General features: G+C 46.9%; 2 protein-coding genes across 2 annotated transcripts; both read right to left on the bottom strand.

Moving 5' to 3' along the window:
• Positions 1-423: 423 nt before the first annotated feature.
• oxsr1b (oxidative stress responsive kinase 1b) lies at positions 424-12936 on the bottom strand. The gene is made up of 18 exons (XM_049748796.2): positions 12794-12936; positions 9730-9842; positions 7773-7881; positions 6153-6294; positions 5017-5072; positions 4832-4941; positions 4669-4770; positions 4448-4581; positions 4255-4303; positions 4091-4156; positions 3631-3753; positions 2538-2573; positions 2303-2458; positions 2152-2207; positions 2026-2078; positions 1771-1839; positions 1617-1681; positions 424-1407 (listed from the first exon to the last, which is right to left on the bottom strand). Exons 1-18 carry the CDS (start codon positions 12879-12881, stop codon positions 1333-1335), a joined length of 1602 nt encoding a protein of 533 aa, XP_049604753.1. The 5' UTR covers positions 12882-12936; the 3' UTR covers positions 424-1332.
• On the bottom strand, positions 9730-15942 carry myd88 (MYD88 innate immune signal transduction adaptor). Its single transcript, XM_049748816.2, has 7 exons — positions 15531-15942; positions 14960-15091; positions 14726-14903; positions 14556-14647; positions 13469-14263; positions 12801-13152; positions 9730-9842 (listed from the first exon to the last, which is right to left on the bottom strand). The coding sequence occupies exons 1-5, from the start codon at positions 15886-15888 to the stop codon at positions 14109-14111; spliced, it is 915 nt and encodes a 304-aa protein (XP_049604773.1). The 5' UTR covers positions 15889-15942; the 3' UTR covers positions 9730-9842; positions 12801-13152; positions 13469-14108.
• Positions 15943-15991: the final 49 nt, after the last annotated feature.

Genomic DNA, 15991 nt, shown 5'->3' with positions numbered 1-15991 from the left:
CTTCCTGATGTCTGGCTTCCTGATGCATAGCTTCATCACTCATTCTTCTTGGCATAGAAACAAGTGGATGGCTTCAGAGTGGCGGGTGGCGTCAGCTCCAATCTGGTTCGGTCCGACCTGCTTGCTCTCTCCGAGCCATGTCACGGTGTGACTGACTCACCACCATGGGCCTTGACTTTATTTCTCGGCTGCCCTTAACCCTTTGACTTTTTCCACCCCAAAAAGTTTTACTACAATGACTGTCACTCATATTAAGATGCAATACAACATTCTGAATTTAATATTTGCTAAACAATACATGTTGGTAGATGTTCTATAAGTGGCAACAAGCCATTCGCTGCCACAAACAGATAAAATCATTTCTGGTGAAAAAGCCGCCTCATTCTTGGAAATCCTCAAGCAAAACAGCGTGGACAGTCAGGATTCTAATTACATTTTTATATTTTATCTGATCAGATAAAGCAAAGATACGGCATATATCCTGTCCACTACATGTTGTGGCTCGCACTTATGGAATTTTGACACTCTGGTTAGAAAGGAAGAAAAGTCATCAAAAATTGTTTGAGACAGATCCAAGGCCAAGCGTGAAACATCCCAGTAAAAAAACATCCTGATTTCATTATTTACATACGAGTAAATCAAGTACTTCCTTCTGGGCGTAGACCAACAAGCTTTAGCTGGCTACCAAGGCGTTTGGAAAATGTGTGCTTTCAGCTGTTGTCATTCTATCAAAATGATTAAGGCAAATGTAAATATTCACGCCATTTCTTGATTTGTTTTTAGGTTGACGCAACAAACTGACGCAAGTGTTTGATTTTTGGATGCTAGCTCAAGGATTCGTAATTTACAGCCATTACCACGATATCCCAAAATACGTGGCAATTGAAAATAAATATGCTGGGCAAAATGAGTTCCCAACTATTTACTGGAGATCTCAAATGGGCCTACCTTGCCTTCATGTCGTGCGTTTCTTTTTTGTGATTCTTCACAGTTGAAACGTTGGCATTCAGTAGTTTTGCTTTAGGCATTGTGAAAGTTGACAATGTGCAAATGCGCCAAATACGGAAGGAAAGCTAAAGCGAAGACTCCAAATGGGGTTGAACCTTCTCGCAGCCACTAAACTACTCTGTAAACGTGTTTTCAAACTGTGCGTCGTTAGACTCGAGGCCGCCGCCTCAATAAAAAGCGGCATTTTCTTTGGCAGTAGTGGTTTTCTTTACAGCCATAGAAAAGGAAAAAAAAGTAACAATCTCTATTTAAATATGTTCTTTTCTCAACAATTTCACATCTTTTAGGTAGGCAAGTCACGGTCCCATTGTAGTAAACATCGACTTAGCTAATGGTGAGCTGCGCAAAGCCGATCAATTTGACATCATCCGGTAGTTCTGATCCCTCGATTCCAGAGGCCTGCAAAGAGTACACATCATAAAATGTCAATATTTCCAAAATACTTTGTTCAAAGATCTCAAAATGTTCAAGATTAGGTCTTTAGCAATGATTCTTTAGTGTACCACTTTCTTTCGAGTGAGTTTTGGGAAGATTCTGTTCAGGACAACAATCTAAACATGGTCATTTAAGCAAAAGATGTCGCTTAAACCTCATGCTGTGCAACTCACCAGTTTGAAAACGACATTTTTATCTGTTTTAGGCTGATCCACAATTTTCTGCAAATTTGCAGCAACTGCAAAGTAAAACAAAAAGGAGGATTACATTTGGATTTTGAATCTGGACAGAGCAAGGAAGGAAGGAAGGAAGGACGCTAGCACTTACCTACTACTAAATCCCTCCCATCCACCAGGCCTGCTGACACCAGCTCTTGCGAGACGCCGTCTGCTGTGTCTGAGAGAGAGAGAGAGAGCGAGAGAGAGAGCAAGTACCACTTGAGGGAGCCCATATACAACTAGACAACCGTCACTCGCTGTATTACAATTATGAAATGAGTCATATTTTTCTATTGACAACTTTACATGTTTTAAAACATTCCAATGAATGGACAGTTTTGCTTCATTGAAAAATTTGGCTTACCTCTGCCTGGCATGAACTCAAAGCGGATGTCATTTAACTCCTTCTTTTTATTTCTACAACGAATAAGGAGGGGCAAATTCCATGACAAGAGAAGAGAGAGCAGGCATCGCCACAATTGAAACACACCTTAACCGTAGCACCAAACAAATTGGAGATGTCACGCTGCTTGAGGCTGAAGGAACCTGTGAAAAAGAATTTGTCACGTTGAAAATGTCTTCGTCACATTTGAACTACTTTCAAACGGTTGTTGCGGTTCTTTCGTATAGGTGTGCGTTACCAGCGTTGGAGCAGCGACGGCGCTTCCTCCATCCGTTGCTGATGATGCAGGGTGAGGGGCGACAGGTGCGCTTCCCGCGGCGGGTGGCGCAAGCGCGGCCTGAGGTAGTTGCGTAGCGGGCGTAGGTACGTTCAAAGGCTCCGGCGTCTGGAACATCTGAGATACAAACGTCAGTCAAGCTGCCGTTCGTTCGGAAGCCATTGAACGCGTCGAGGAAAATGCTCGGAGGACGCACCTCGGAGTTGTGGGGCGCCTCCTTCACTCTTGGCGACTGTCAAAAGACAAATACGGAGCATTAGATTGTCCTGGCATGAGTAAGCAGAGCACACAGGAGGTCAAAGGGCACACAGGATGTACTGTGAAGGGCACACAGGAGGTCAAAGGAAGAAAATGGCTGGCACACAAGAAGGTGAGAGGAGTTAAACGGCTTATTTGCACTTCCTCTGATTGAAGACTTTAAACCATTCCCCACCCATTTTCTTTGTTTCTATACAGCTCTCAACGTTTTGATCCGGAGTACCAGTGTAGCGTGCGTTAATATCAATTTCTGCACACAACTACTTAGTACCTCATAACCAGGAGTAGAAATACACACAGCAAAGTTGCCCTTTTTTCGCCCCTTTTAGAAGATTAAAAGTTTAGCAAAGAATCACACAGTTATAATGCGTGAAGTAATTGTTGTTGTTGTCGCCCGGCAACCAAAAAGCAGCCCGGTCCAGGAACGGCCCGTGTTAGTCGCAAACAGGAAGCGCACATGTATTTGCACCCGTGACCTTGGAACAAACGACATCATTGTCCGTCCGACATGTGGCCCAGACAGAAAAAAAGCAGCAACTGAAATTTCAACCGTTTTTACTTGAAGGTGCAACTGATTGGAGGTGATTTGGTGAGTCAATAAAAACAAAACAGAAAAGAGATGTTGAAGAGGGAGGAATTGGAAACAGAATACAGATGGCTTCCAGGAAGGGGAACTCTCGCTGAAACAGGTGGTCTGTTTTCACACTGGATGTTGTTCCAAATGTAGTGCGTTGACTTTTTTTTGCTCTTTTCAATTGGCAAAGGGTGAGCGTGAGCTAACGAGAGTCCTTCCTTGTTAGGGGAAGGCCATGTGTATTGCGCTGGCAAGTGAACAACCCTGGACGCCGGAAGCTCGAGTGGGTAGGAGAAGCGCACTTGTCGCCGGGGGGCGCCAGCAGGCTTCACCTGCTGCTCCTTCGCCGTCAAACAGAACATACAGACGCACAGGTGAGACGCACATGGAGATACGACGGACACTGGAGACCAAACAAACGAGGGCAAGGAGGAGGCACGCGCACGCCGCAGCTCACCCGCAAGGCGGCCACGGCCGCTTTGCCTTCCTCGCTCTCTTCGTCCAGCTCGTCGTCGCTCCACTCCCACTCGCCGTCCTCCGTCTTGTGCAGACGCCCGCTGGAACCTGGAACGCGGCGTACCTGGAACAAGCCAGCAACAAATTGAAACTTGGAAGCCCCAATAACTTTCGGTCGGTCATGATTTTGAAAAATAAACATAACAAAAGCGTAAGTTTACTGAAGCTTTTTTCTCTCCAGTTTTATGAAAAAAGATAGGAAGCAACAGTACTTCATATCCAGAAGAAACATGGACTGTTATTTTTTCATCCACCACTAGAGGGAGCCAGTTCACCACTGGTAAGTTAGCGTTACTGTGTTCAAATCAAATCTTTTAACACCCAAATTTTCTGAAGTAATCAATCGTTCAACATTTTTCTCCATCTTCCAAAAATCAAATAAAGAAAATGATTCGTCTCACCCTTTTCGACCTCTCTGATATTGTGGGAGCCCTCTGAAGAAGTTTATCCAGGAGGTAGTCGTGGGTCTATCAACAGTGGAAAGAAAAAAAATGTCATCATTGGCACACACAAGGACATTGCTAGCCCATTGTACGGCTTTACTGAAGGGGAGGCTCTGACCTACCTTGGCTTTCTGGAAGAATTTATTCTTCAGCAACTCTGAAGATGTTGGCCTGAGAAGCACAAAGGCAGACCGTTAGCAATTTGGAGCAGCAGGAGGCTTGTGAACACGTTGATGAATTCATCAGCATCGGCAATAAGCTAACGCTAACAAATAATTCAAATGGAGGCAACGCTACATGCAAGATTGCCCTCACCTTTTCTCCGGGTCCCTTTGGAGACACATGGAGATCATCTTTCTGAAGGACTTCCCGTACTTCTTCACCATCTCCTTGTCGCTGACGCCCGTCTCCAAGCCCGGCGGATCGTTTTGCAACGTTAGCATCAGCACCTGAACACACCACGGTTGTTAACCCTCCCCATGGCGGCGGCGACGACGGCGGCGGGTGGCGAGCCAACGTTGCAGAGAAGCGCCGACCTTCATGGGCGGGTATTTGTGGTAAGGCGCCGCCCCGGTAGCCAGCTCGATGGCGGTGATTCCGAAACTCCAGATGTCCGCTTTGAAATCGTAGCCCTTCACCTGGAGGAGCAGTTTGGTGAAGCGCTCGTCGTCACGGTTAGCAACGGGAGGACGCGCCCACCTGCTCCATCACTTCGGGGGCCATCCAGCACGGCGTTCCCACAAACGTCTTGCGCACTTTGTTGCGGGTCATGTCGCCGCCGGTGGCCAGGAAGGCGCTCACGCCGAAGTCTGGGCACAGATGAAGGTTGCAGGTGAGGTATTTTGGGAACTAAACAATATTCAAGTCCAACAAGATTGGCTTACCTGCAATTTGCACGGAACCGTCTTCTCCGAGAAGAATGTTTCCAGCTTTGAGGTCTCTGCGGAGGTTTGAGACAATAGCAAAAGGGTACACAATTTCTCCCTGGCAAGCAAAACTTGTTTGCGGTGTTCTGGTTGTGCGCTGCTGGTGTCAAAGTGGCACCTGGGGAGCGCCAGTTCAAGCAGTTGACCGGCACGTGTCAAATATCTACCGCGAGCCGTGAGAATCTAAGATGGGAGCTTCTGGCTGGGTCTCAGTCCACCCCCACCCTGCCCCGAGGCCCGCTCATGTGATCCAGCTTAAACGGGATGGGAATGTCATCCGTGCATGATACAATATTACAAGAAACAATTGAAGACATTTTTGTCTTCTAATTAGATTCCATCGCCTCTCGCATCCTAATTGTCCGTGGCAACGCTTACGATCCAAGCATCATGGACGGACGGCGCTTCATCATTCTTCACCGTCTTGTCGTCAATCAATGGCTTTGATCGGCTTCTGGGAAAGCCGCCAAGCGAGCGCACGACTCACCCGGGCCGAAGCTCGCTCTGCATTATTTACACGCGTGGGCCGATCGGACCCGAGCCTGTGCCGGAAAGGAAGACGCAAGCTCTGGGTCGGTCGGCGCGGCGACAGCTTGGGAGCAGCGACTTAGCCCGCTCTTGAACTGGCTTAGACGAACGAGAGCTTTGGGGATGACATTTCCCGTGGCACGCAAATCTGCCATTGACACATTGGGCTCATGCATATTCACGCGGTCAAGTTCACAACCATTCCCAGCGAGAATGACACAGCACAGCTTTTCATTTGGTTATCGCCGTGACCCCACAAAGCGACCCCCCCACTCCCCATTGTTCATCGCAATTTGATAAGGCATCAAGCGCTCGCTCGCTCGGTCAGACTCATTTAGAGCTTCATCTTTACAACGTGGCTGACCTTTCGTGGGAGGAAAAGCGGCGCTGAGTAAATGCCACGCCTTTCGAGCGGGAATAGGAATCACGTTGGCATACTTGGCCATTTCAACCAATAGAAGTTCGCATGATTTCAATCTCGCCGTATTTTCTTTGATTTTGCTTTTGGATGACTTGATTCCTTTAGTTTTGTAGCACTGCAATCATTCTCCTAAAAACTATTTTACCTGTGTATCTGTCCGTTCTTGTGCAGGTACTCGAGGCCCTCGAGAACATCTTTCAAGACGGTGGCTATGCTAGGCTGGTCCAGGACGCCCGATTTGTGCTCGCCTCGTGAGATGATGTGCTTGATCACATCCAGTACGGAGCCTGACCACACAAACCAAGAAAGGAATCGTTAAAAAAAGCGCCGCTCGGTTGCTTCGCGATAAAAACAAAAAGCAACAAATTGCGACTGACTGAATGGAGTGAAGAAACATCAACGACTATGTTTATGGCTTGGAATAAGCCATCAAACCTGCTCGGTCAGCATTTCGGGGGATCATTAAAGTCGATCCAGCGACTTGCGCTAAAATTCACAAAGTCGATGACAGTCTTGACTTGGCATCTGGAGAGAGAGCTCGGCTAGGGTTTTCTGGGAAGACATTCCTCAGCTCGGCTCGGCTCGGCTCGGCTCGGCTCGGCTCGGCTCGGCTCGGCTCGGCTCGGCTCGGCTCGGCTCGGCTCGGCTCGGCTCGGCTCGGCTCGGCTCGGCTCGGCTCAGCTCAGCTCAGCTCAGCTCAGTTCGTTGCGGCGTGACTCATGTTCGTAACTGGAAGTCTCTCTGATGGCAATTCAATACGTGGCCGTCGTTGCAGTCATATGTCACTTTCCAAACAGGAATTTCCAGAAAAGCTCGAGAGCGTACCTACGACGAGCCCGGAATCCGAATGCGGCCGACGTTGTAATTGAGAAAGTGTTACGGGACGTGTCGGCTTGCTGAGCGGCTTTGCAAAGCGGGCGAGGGAGCATGGCTTCCTTCGCACGGCCCGGCTCGCACGACATATGACACGCCGTGTCCAAATGCCAGACGTTGGTGACAAAGCGACTCTATTGGCTTCTTAGCGGCCTTTGAAGACATGGAGGGCGTTTTTCTTTTTTGCAGTAGCGCAAGGCTATAAAAGCCACTTCCACTGGAGGCAGACGTGGCCATTGTTTAATTGCCACACTCCGTAAAAGTCAACATCAAGAGAGAGAAGCCCGGCCGCTGGCAGACAGGCGGGCAGGCCGGCCAGGGCCGCTGGCTGATGTACTCGAGTCTATCCCAGCGGGGCAGACAAGTCATTTGGGCGCTATCACTTACACGGAGTGCAACTAGAGTCATTTCATTTCATTCACAATTCAACACACAGCTACTGTGATGAAAATCCAGTCAGACGAGCGGCCATCACAAAGTGACTTGGTGGTGTTTAACACTAGCGGTGACGCTGACACCAAGACGGCATGACCGTTGCTTTTATGGTGTCTATCCACCCCCCACCCCAGTGATTAGGAAGTGGCCACATATTTCCTGCTGCCTCGATACATTCCTGGGGCTTCGGAACAGAATAATGGGCTACAGCTGGCGGGCGGTGGCCTCCTCCGCACGGATCCTCTCGCTGCTTAATTGCAGCTTCTGCCACACTGATGTCGTCGACGCAGTTATTAGCGCGGCCCCGCCGTCATTACGCCTCACGTGGCGCACACAATGAAGATCAGCGCCGTCACGTTCCCCACAATCACGGCCGACGACATCCGCGAGAACGGATCCCGCTTTTTCTACCACCCACGCAACGACCCCGTGGAATTTGTTCTCAACGTTGACTCACCGCCACTTAGCAGCTTCATGACTAGCCACAGCTCGTCCTTCACTACAAATGAGGTGTAGTAAGTCACGATGTTGGGGTGATGGCACTGGCTCATGGCCTGGATTTCTTTCTGAAACACAAATAAGAAAATAGTGGCAAGTCAACTGGTGTGTTTAAAACAACACAACTTGGCTTCTGCTAGCTTCATGCTAACACACTGTCTCAAGTCTTATTTTTAATACCGAGTTGTGTCACCAGGTTAAACCCTGCTCGCAAATCTCTTTGAATTTCCGCTCACATTGAGGTGATTTATTCTTCGGAAGGAGATTACTGCCTGGTGCTTAGGCCTTGCTACAGTAATTCTGACATGTTTCATGATGAGGCAATTAAGGAAATTAAGTGCAATACTTGCCGTGGAAATGACGTCAGAGGCCGGTCTCGTGTAATATGTGCGGCAAAAAAAAAAAAAAAAAAAAAAAAGGCTTTTATGTGGCTATTAAAAAAAAAAACGCGTGTCCTTGGAAAGCAGAGAGAGTGAGATCATGCTGGCAAATGAATCAGCCGTCAACTTCAAGACATTTTTAAGAAACTGGAGTGCTTTTTTCCAGGATCTATGAGAAGAGGGCTTCAATCCTGATGCCAATTTAACATAACTACCATACATTTGATCTATTTATTTATTTTTTAGTCCAAGTGTCAAGCTCAAGGCCCAGTTTGAGAAGATAAAGGAGTAAAAGTGAACGTCATCTGCAGCACTGATGTGTCAAAAGTGCAGCGATCAAGCACCGGGAAGCCCTGCGGGGTAGAAGCGTTCTTAAACAATGCGCCCGCCGCCGCCGCCGCCGCCGCCGCCGCCACCGCACACACAATTCCAAGCACCAAGCCTCGTCTTCACTCCAGAGAGAGGACGAGCAAATGACAATACAAAGCATCAGAGGTGGAAAATGGAAATCTCAGCATGCCTACATGAATTATTCATATTCTGAGCAGAGAAATGTAATTAACCAGGGTCTATTAGATTTGAGCCATATAGTGAATTTTCCATCGACGAACCCATCGGGTTCTTTGGACGACAGGTGAGGTCACGTTCCACCTGCGTCTGAACCCAAACCATGACCCAATTTCCCCAATATCTTCCAGTCTAGCGGCTCCGACAAACAACTCGGTGGGTTGTCTTGCCCGCCGTTCCATCTCTGGACACTCCACGCCCAGAGAGAACAATAATGTTGCGGGTCGGGTCGGGTCGGGGCGGCTCGGCGGGCCAGAAGACAAACAATGGTCTGACAGGGAGGATCTGGTGCTCCGGCAGTTGGCCGGTTTGCCCATCTTTTTCCAGCAGACAATGTGAGAACCAGGGAGTGGTCTTTGTTGCAGGGATTTGGTCACTGTAAGCGTATGGCGCGGATGGGCCCACATGTTCTGATGGCATCTGTGTCAAGCAAATGTGAGCACTTTCACACTCCACAAATAAGGACCAAATGAAACGAATTGATTGTCTTTTGATTTGTAATGAATCTTTGAGCCAAAGGAAGAATGTCATAGCTTAAGAATGGACTGTTTTGGGATTTCAATGACTTTAAGAAACAAGTCAGATTGAGTCCGAAATGTGTTTCTCTTTTATGGAGTCTGGTCGTTTGCGTGCGGCAGGACCTCCAAAGGCGAGCAACTCAATGAGCGATTGTCACGAGCTGACCGGCCGACCGGCCGGCCGGGGTTGTGTCGCAAAGTGGTGCCACAATCGCACAGAGGAGCCACTATGGGCGCAGCGGCGCAACAAACGTAAACAGATTGTGGTGGAAAGATTGGAACTGACACCAAAAGTTGAACTGCTTCATTTAGAAGAAAAACAGAGTAGGGCTGGCTTAGCAATTCTCTTTTTTTGATCTCACGCGCCAAAGAAACTCCGAGAAAAGAACACTTTGGGACAATCTCAAATGACTTGAGCAATAATGCTAGCAGACTAACCATACTTGCTTACCAAGAGTTCGTCCATGTTGGTCTGGCACTTCTCCAGGTTGATGCGCTTGATGGCCACCTTCTCCTTGCGCGGGATGCAGTAGGCGGCTTGAACCACAGCTGTGGCCCCGCTCCCTGCAAAAGAGAATGCAACCCCGTAATGGATCCGCTGAACGACCATTCTGGCTTTATCGCTACTTAATGCATCAAATAAAGGCATAATATGAAAAACAGTTCATTTATCCATTTCTATTTTCCACTGGCCCGTTTTTAGCCGAGCCCTTTGCACTCAATGGGCAGTTTGTCAGAGAGCACTTTTTCCTCGGGCAAGAAGCTTTCAGGGGTGGAAGGAAGAATGAGCAGCGTGCTCGCCCAGGCTCCACTAAGCTTTTGCTAACCCCCTTTGCCCTCATCTTGCCTATGCCCAAATATTAACAAAGTGCCCATTGTTTGGACTTTTCATTGAGGCGAGAGCTGATGAAGATTTGGAAACCGGAGCTCAGGAGGCGGGGCGGGGCGGGGCGGGGCGGGGCGGGCCGGGCCGCCCAAGACCAAATCCCTTCCCAGAGTTCAATTCAAATCCAGGCAGCGGCCTTGTGAATTTCATTGTTTACGTTTGTAGTATGGCTTCGAGCAATGCTCGCGAAATATTCAACACGAGTGCGGCCTGTGATGATAATCTAATAAAATTGCAATTTCCCAAGTCATGTCCTGCATGTGACAGACGCGGAAAGTGGGCAGGTCTTGTTTTTTCCCATCTACATACGTATATGGGTTAGCCTAAATGATGTCATTTGTTGTCAAAGTTAAGGTTATGAGCTTGTACTTTTATTGAAAGCCAATATTTGTACTTCTTAAAGTATCAAAATAGACCTGCTACTTTTCAGAGGTTGAATGTGGAATTGATTGAGATCTTACACGACAAGGTGGAGGGGGGACAGCAGAAACATTGATTGCTGACCAAGGCCAGCTCAAAAGCTTTCGAGTCATCTCTGCACAAACTACAAGCGCGACCTCACAAACCTCTGGGGGCGGGCCAGTGTTTGGGGTTCGGTCCCGACTGAAGCAAACACACACTTCACACACACTTCAACAAACACAGCCATCCAGTTGCCGAGACCACATCGGGGTGTAAATTCCTCAACGCAAATAAACAGCTAGTCGTCAGGGATGGCCAACGTGAGTCCTGACACTGCGCTGAAGGGAAATCATTTCAGTGAAAAAAATCGGAAAAAAGAATCGTGAAAAGGCGAGTCACCTGACTGGCTGCCAGCAACCACGAAATCTTTGTTCGTAAAACCATCGCAAGGGAAAGAAGTGGAAAGACCAGCCGAGCAAGTCTGACATGGATGTTTCTTTGTAATCCATCAAACCGATAGGATCCTCCTCCTCCTCCCCCTCCTCCTTTTTGTGGATATCTGAGAAGCAGTTTACAACTTTTCCCGCTTTGGATGGAAGAGAAAGCGGCGGTATTGACCAACTGTCAGACAATATCAATTGTCTCGTCGTAGTTGGCGACAGCAGCGAGCGGGCACGGCTCCAAACTTTACGTCTGCTACTAACGAGGCACAACACAATTGATAGTAAACTTGACCTCAAACCTTTGTTAGCAAAACTGCATTTATGTTAGCTGGAGAGCTGATCAGATTAAAGACAATTAAAAAAAACATACATTAAAAAGGGAAAAATAGGATTTACAACATTTCTATCAGGAATACCAATACATTGAGATCATTGATATTGGATGTATCAATAGAGTATCAATGTTCCAAGTTAGCTTAGTTTTTCCCTCTCTCGTTTCCACTACAGCCTTGATATTGTAAATATCACTAATGTATACAGTATACTGTCAGACGCAGCATTTTGAAGTCAAGCGTCCTCCCTAAGATGGCATCCAAAGCCAAATAGAAAAAGCCAAAACATTGACAAAACAAGCATGCTCTTTGCAAGACTTTGCCGTGTGTTTTCTGTAAGCATATTTCTTGACAAGCCATGTTACGGCTGTTGCCATAACGCTTTCAATGTGTGAAAGTGACATTGTTACTGAAGACTACATCAAAACCTATGGAAGATTTCCATGCTACGGAACCCCGGCCGGTGGTTCAGGTACTCCCCTCTAAGGTCAGTATGTTCCAACATCTTTGGATAAGGGTGAAGAAAAAGACCACAAACATTGCTACATTTATTGAAGTGCTTTTTAAACACAAGGAGGTGATTCCAATCACTAATGACAAGTTGCACTCGGGTCAGCTAGAGTTCATGAAGTGCAATTGACACATTATAAGATTAGCATGGCCTTGAGTTAGCTTCTTAATGGGGCAGGTATGCGAGAGCAATCTACTGGCTTGTGATTTCAAAACCACTGCTAGTTTTATATCGTATACGGAATAATATAAGCCCAATGTTTGAATTCTGTATTTCTTAAAAGAAAACTATTGTTTTGACAAGCAGCAATTGGCAATTACATTTTGTTTTGACAGATCAAACATTTGAGAAGTTTGATTTCATTAACTGATTTTTTTTATTTTTTTTTTGGGGGGGGAGGGGGGTCGTTTTACAATTCAAATGATTGTTGAATGTAAAGAAAGTATGATAGTGAAATTGTAATAAATTGATTATTTCACAATATATTTAATAAAGTATGTTTTAGATGAATAGTTTTGTTATTTTTGCATATTATGTTTTCTTACGGTTTTCTTCGTCACACACACACACACACGCGCGCACACACAGTCATTGCGGGAATCGAACTCAGTGCCTGCACACAAGACAGACGAGCGTACCCCAACACCATCAGCGACCCCCCCGCCGCCATGCAACATTGTTCTAACCCTAGTTTCAACAAAGCGGCGCAGCCCCACTGGGCGGGGTTGTCTTTCTCAGTGGAAACATTCCACATAGTCGAAGTTCTAACACCGCCCGGCAAGGACTGTCCTACATTTAAGTCACCCACCCATTAGCTCAACTAAAAAGATGCTTGGAAGATGAAATTAAAACATATCACGGGTTGTATTAGCGTTAGCGAGCGTGTCTATTCACAGAATGTCAGGGGGGAAAGAAAGCTAGCAAACAGTAATATCACATACCAATCACCTCATGTAGCTCGTAGTCATCTTTGTTGATAGACCACGGTTGGGAACTCAGGTCCTCCGACATGGCTGAGGTATATGCCATTTGACGCCGTCGAAGAAAAAGTGTCGGCGCCGCAGGCAGGGTGTTGGGGAAAGAACAAAAGACAAGTCAAGTCCCAAGTAATTCCAAGGAGCGGCAACAAGGGCGACTCTTTAGCGTTCTTTGTGAATCCTGCAGCACTCGTGCTGTCATTCCCAAAGTTTGACACAAGACTCGAAGCCCCGCCTACTGCATTCCTCAGCCAATGTGTGGATCGCCTCGGCGGCCATGTTGGATGTGGTCACTGCGGCTGGGAACGAGCAAAGTACCGCACCTGCATTGGGACAAAAATAATGACACCGTCGCGTCACACCGCAAAAGCCAAAGTACAAACTGCATCAATATGTTAAAAAATAAATATTAAAAACGCCGGCTTTACACGGAGTGGCGTCCGCGCAACGTTACACGCAAGATTCAAGAGTGGATTCCGTCACAATGGCTGGACACCTCTATAACATTCCCTCATTTCAGATTTACGGGAAGTTTGTCACTAATATACAAGCAACAAAACGTTTATTACACTCATTTTGTGCAAAGTATTTCCTTCATTACGAAACTATAATGAATAAGAATAGTATTTAGTTCGTCACCTCGATTTAAGCTCAACCGGCCGTCCAAATGAAAGAAGAATAAAACCCAACGTTTTGATTGGACAATACGGCAGTAGGTCGGGCTGTGACTATGTTGGGGAAATGATTCAATAGCGACACCACTGGCGGTGGCTGAAATAACATGCGAGAATTGCGCAATAACGACACGCTGTGGACGCTTTGTAAAATTGCTTGCATTTATGTAGGCGTTTTGCCTAAAATTACATAGTTATCAAGCTGTAAATCCTTTAAATAGAATATAAAAGGCGAGAAGGGAGAAAAGCAGTCAGTCAAATGTAGAAGTGGATTGTCAAATGTAGAAGTGTTCTGCACATACATTCACACTTCCCTTTCTGCTGTAATCTCATGCTGACGTTCAAAAAGGAAGGGTAAAAGTGACAGAGGAAGTGCAGTCCAATCCTTACAATAAAAATTTGAGCAAAAGAGTTAGCAAAAATATCTCCGCACATTGTTTGTCAATCATAACACAGGCTACTACATTCATAAAAATGACATCAAATGTATGAAACCAATTAATACAATGACATTTAAGGATCGCATCATATCTTTGGTATTGGGTCCCAAAAGTTTCCATATAGTTGATGGAAAAGCACCTTTAAAACACTCATAACAATCACAACTATGGCAGAGAAAGAGCTTTAGCCAGCCGATCCCAAAACCAGGTCTGCGTGTATGGATTTGTGTAGTCGCACACGGTCAGGAACCTGAGGATCCTCGGGAACTCTTTTATCATCGACTTGTACACCACGGGGATGAGTCGTTTATTCCGAGCTCCTGTCACAGCAGAAGGAGGCGCAAAGTTTAGTTCTGACGTATAAAGTTGTCAAATACGCTGGTACCTTGACCTGTGCCAATAAAATCTTACTTGCTCAACAATGAGGAAGGAATGGACAATGACATCCTTAAATCAAATGTCTATCATATTTGTTGATTGGGTTCATATGCAACTATTAATTGGCATCTTCCCCAAAAAATCCTTACCGGGGAAGATCTACTCGTTAAGTCAAGGGACCACTGTATAAAGCCAAACATGGACAACATATATAAAACAAGATCAATTGTTCACCAGGAGAAAGGCTGAGTGCAAACTTAGTCTGGAAGTCACAGGCTTCACTTTCGATGTATTCATCTGAGATCACAACCACCATCCTCTTACATCTGAATACAGAAACATCAGAGTGAAAACCAGGAGCAAAAAAAGCCAACCGTATACGGTACCGTGCACGATTGTCTCACCTCTTCTCAATGAGCTCGCCAGTGATGGTCCAAACGCATGATCCGGGCAGGACGTTGCGGTCGAAGACGCAAAGCTTCAGTCGGTAGTTGGTCTGCTCCAGCTCTCGAATCATTTCGTGCACAAACTTGATGTCGCTCTTGCAGTAGCAAATGAAAGCGTCAAACAACTCGGGAGAACCTGCAAGTCAAAATAATATCATGCTTTTGAAGATAGGTTTTGAAGCGTTTACTAACCTTCTGGATCATCCCCCAGGGTGAGGCCAGAGAGCTCAGGCGTTCGAGGGATGCAGCTGTCCACCTCGGGGACCTGCAGGGGACGTAGCGCCCTCTTCTTTAAGCTTTCATGATACTTCCTCACGTCATCATCTTGCCGGGGAGAGAGAGAGAGAGAGAGAGAGAGAGAGAGAGAGAGAGAGAGAGAGAGAGAGAGAGAGAGAGAGAGAGAGAGAGAGAGAGAGAAAGAGAGAGAGACAGAAAAGATAGATCAACGTCGTTCCATCACGGGTTCCACATTCACAATGGCACTATTTCACTTTTTGGCTTACTATGTTGTTGTAATTGTGAACGTGCCAAACGCAGCACGTAACGTAAGCTGACCGGCCCCTCCGTTGCTGTACCGATCATGACTTCGAAGTAGACTTTTCAAAACCGTATGCTTACTTTTCGGATTTCTTTGACTTGACGCGCACAAAAACCTCCGTCAACCGCTGTTTGCGGAAGTGCTGCTTGTTTAGTCATGCGCACTTTTAATTCGAACAAGGTCTGTAAAAGTGATGAGATTTCCAGCTCATGGTCCAAAGCGTACCAATCAGAGGACGAAGCTCTTCCACGACGTCGTTCCTCTCCACTTCCTCCAAGATGGACAAGAGTTTTCCGACGCTGGCCTCGCTCGAGCACGCCTGCCAGTCAACCAAGAGCCGCTCGGTGGGATTGGGAACCTGCTGGTAGTTGATGATCTCCAGGTAAGAGAAGCCCATTGCCTCGGCCACCATCGTCCAGTCGGCGGCCACCACGGTTCGGGGGTTCAAGTAAAGGCTCAGGGTTCTCCTGACGGTCATGTTAAGGGCGACCAGAGGGACGGTGGACAGGTCCTCGACCACCGTCGTCAAGCACGCTGCCATGTTGTTTCTGAAATGTGTTTCTTTTTGCGAGTACTTCAACATTGCGCAACGTACCTGACCTGATGGGAAGTGCGTCACGCGTGGGCGGAACCGCTAAACTGCCCACGACGATCGTGCAGTGATGATTACTATACTATATAATATT

The sequence above is a fragment of the Syngnathus scovelli genome, chromosome 18, assembly GCF_024217435.2.
Source record: "Syngnathus scovelli strain Florida chromosome 18, RoL_Ssco_1.2, whole genome shotgun sequence".
Taxonomy (NCBI): Eukaryota; Metazoa; Chordata; class Actinopteri; order Syngnathiformes; family Syngnathidae; genus Syngnathus; species Syngnathus scovelli.
Note: the sequence above shows the minus strand (reverse complement) of the source record. Positions and strands in the feature narration are given on the sequence as shown.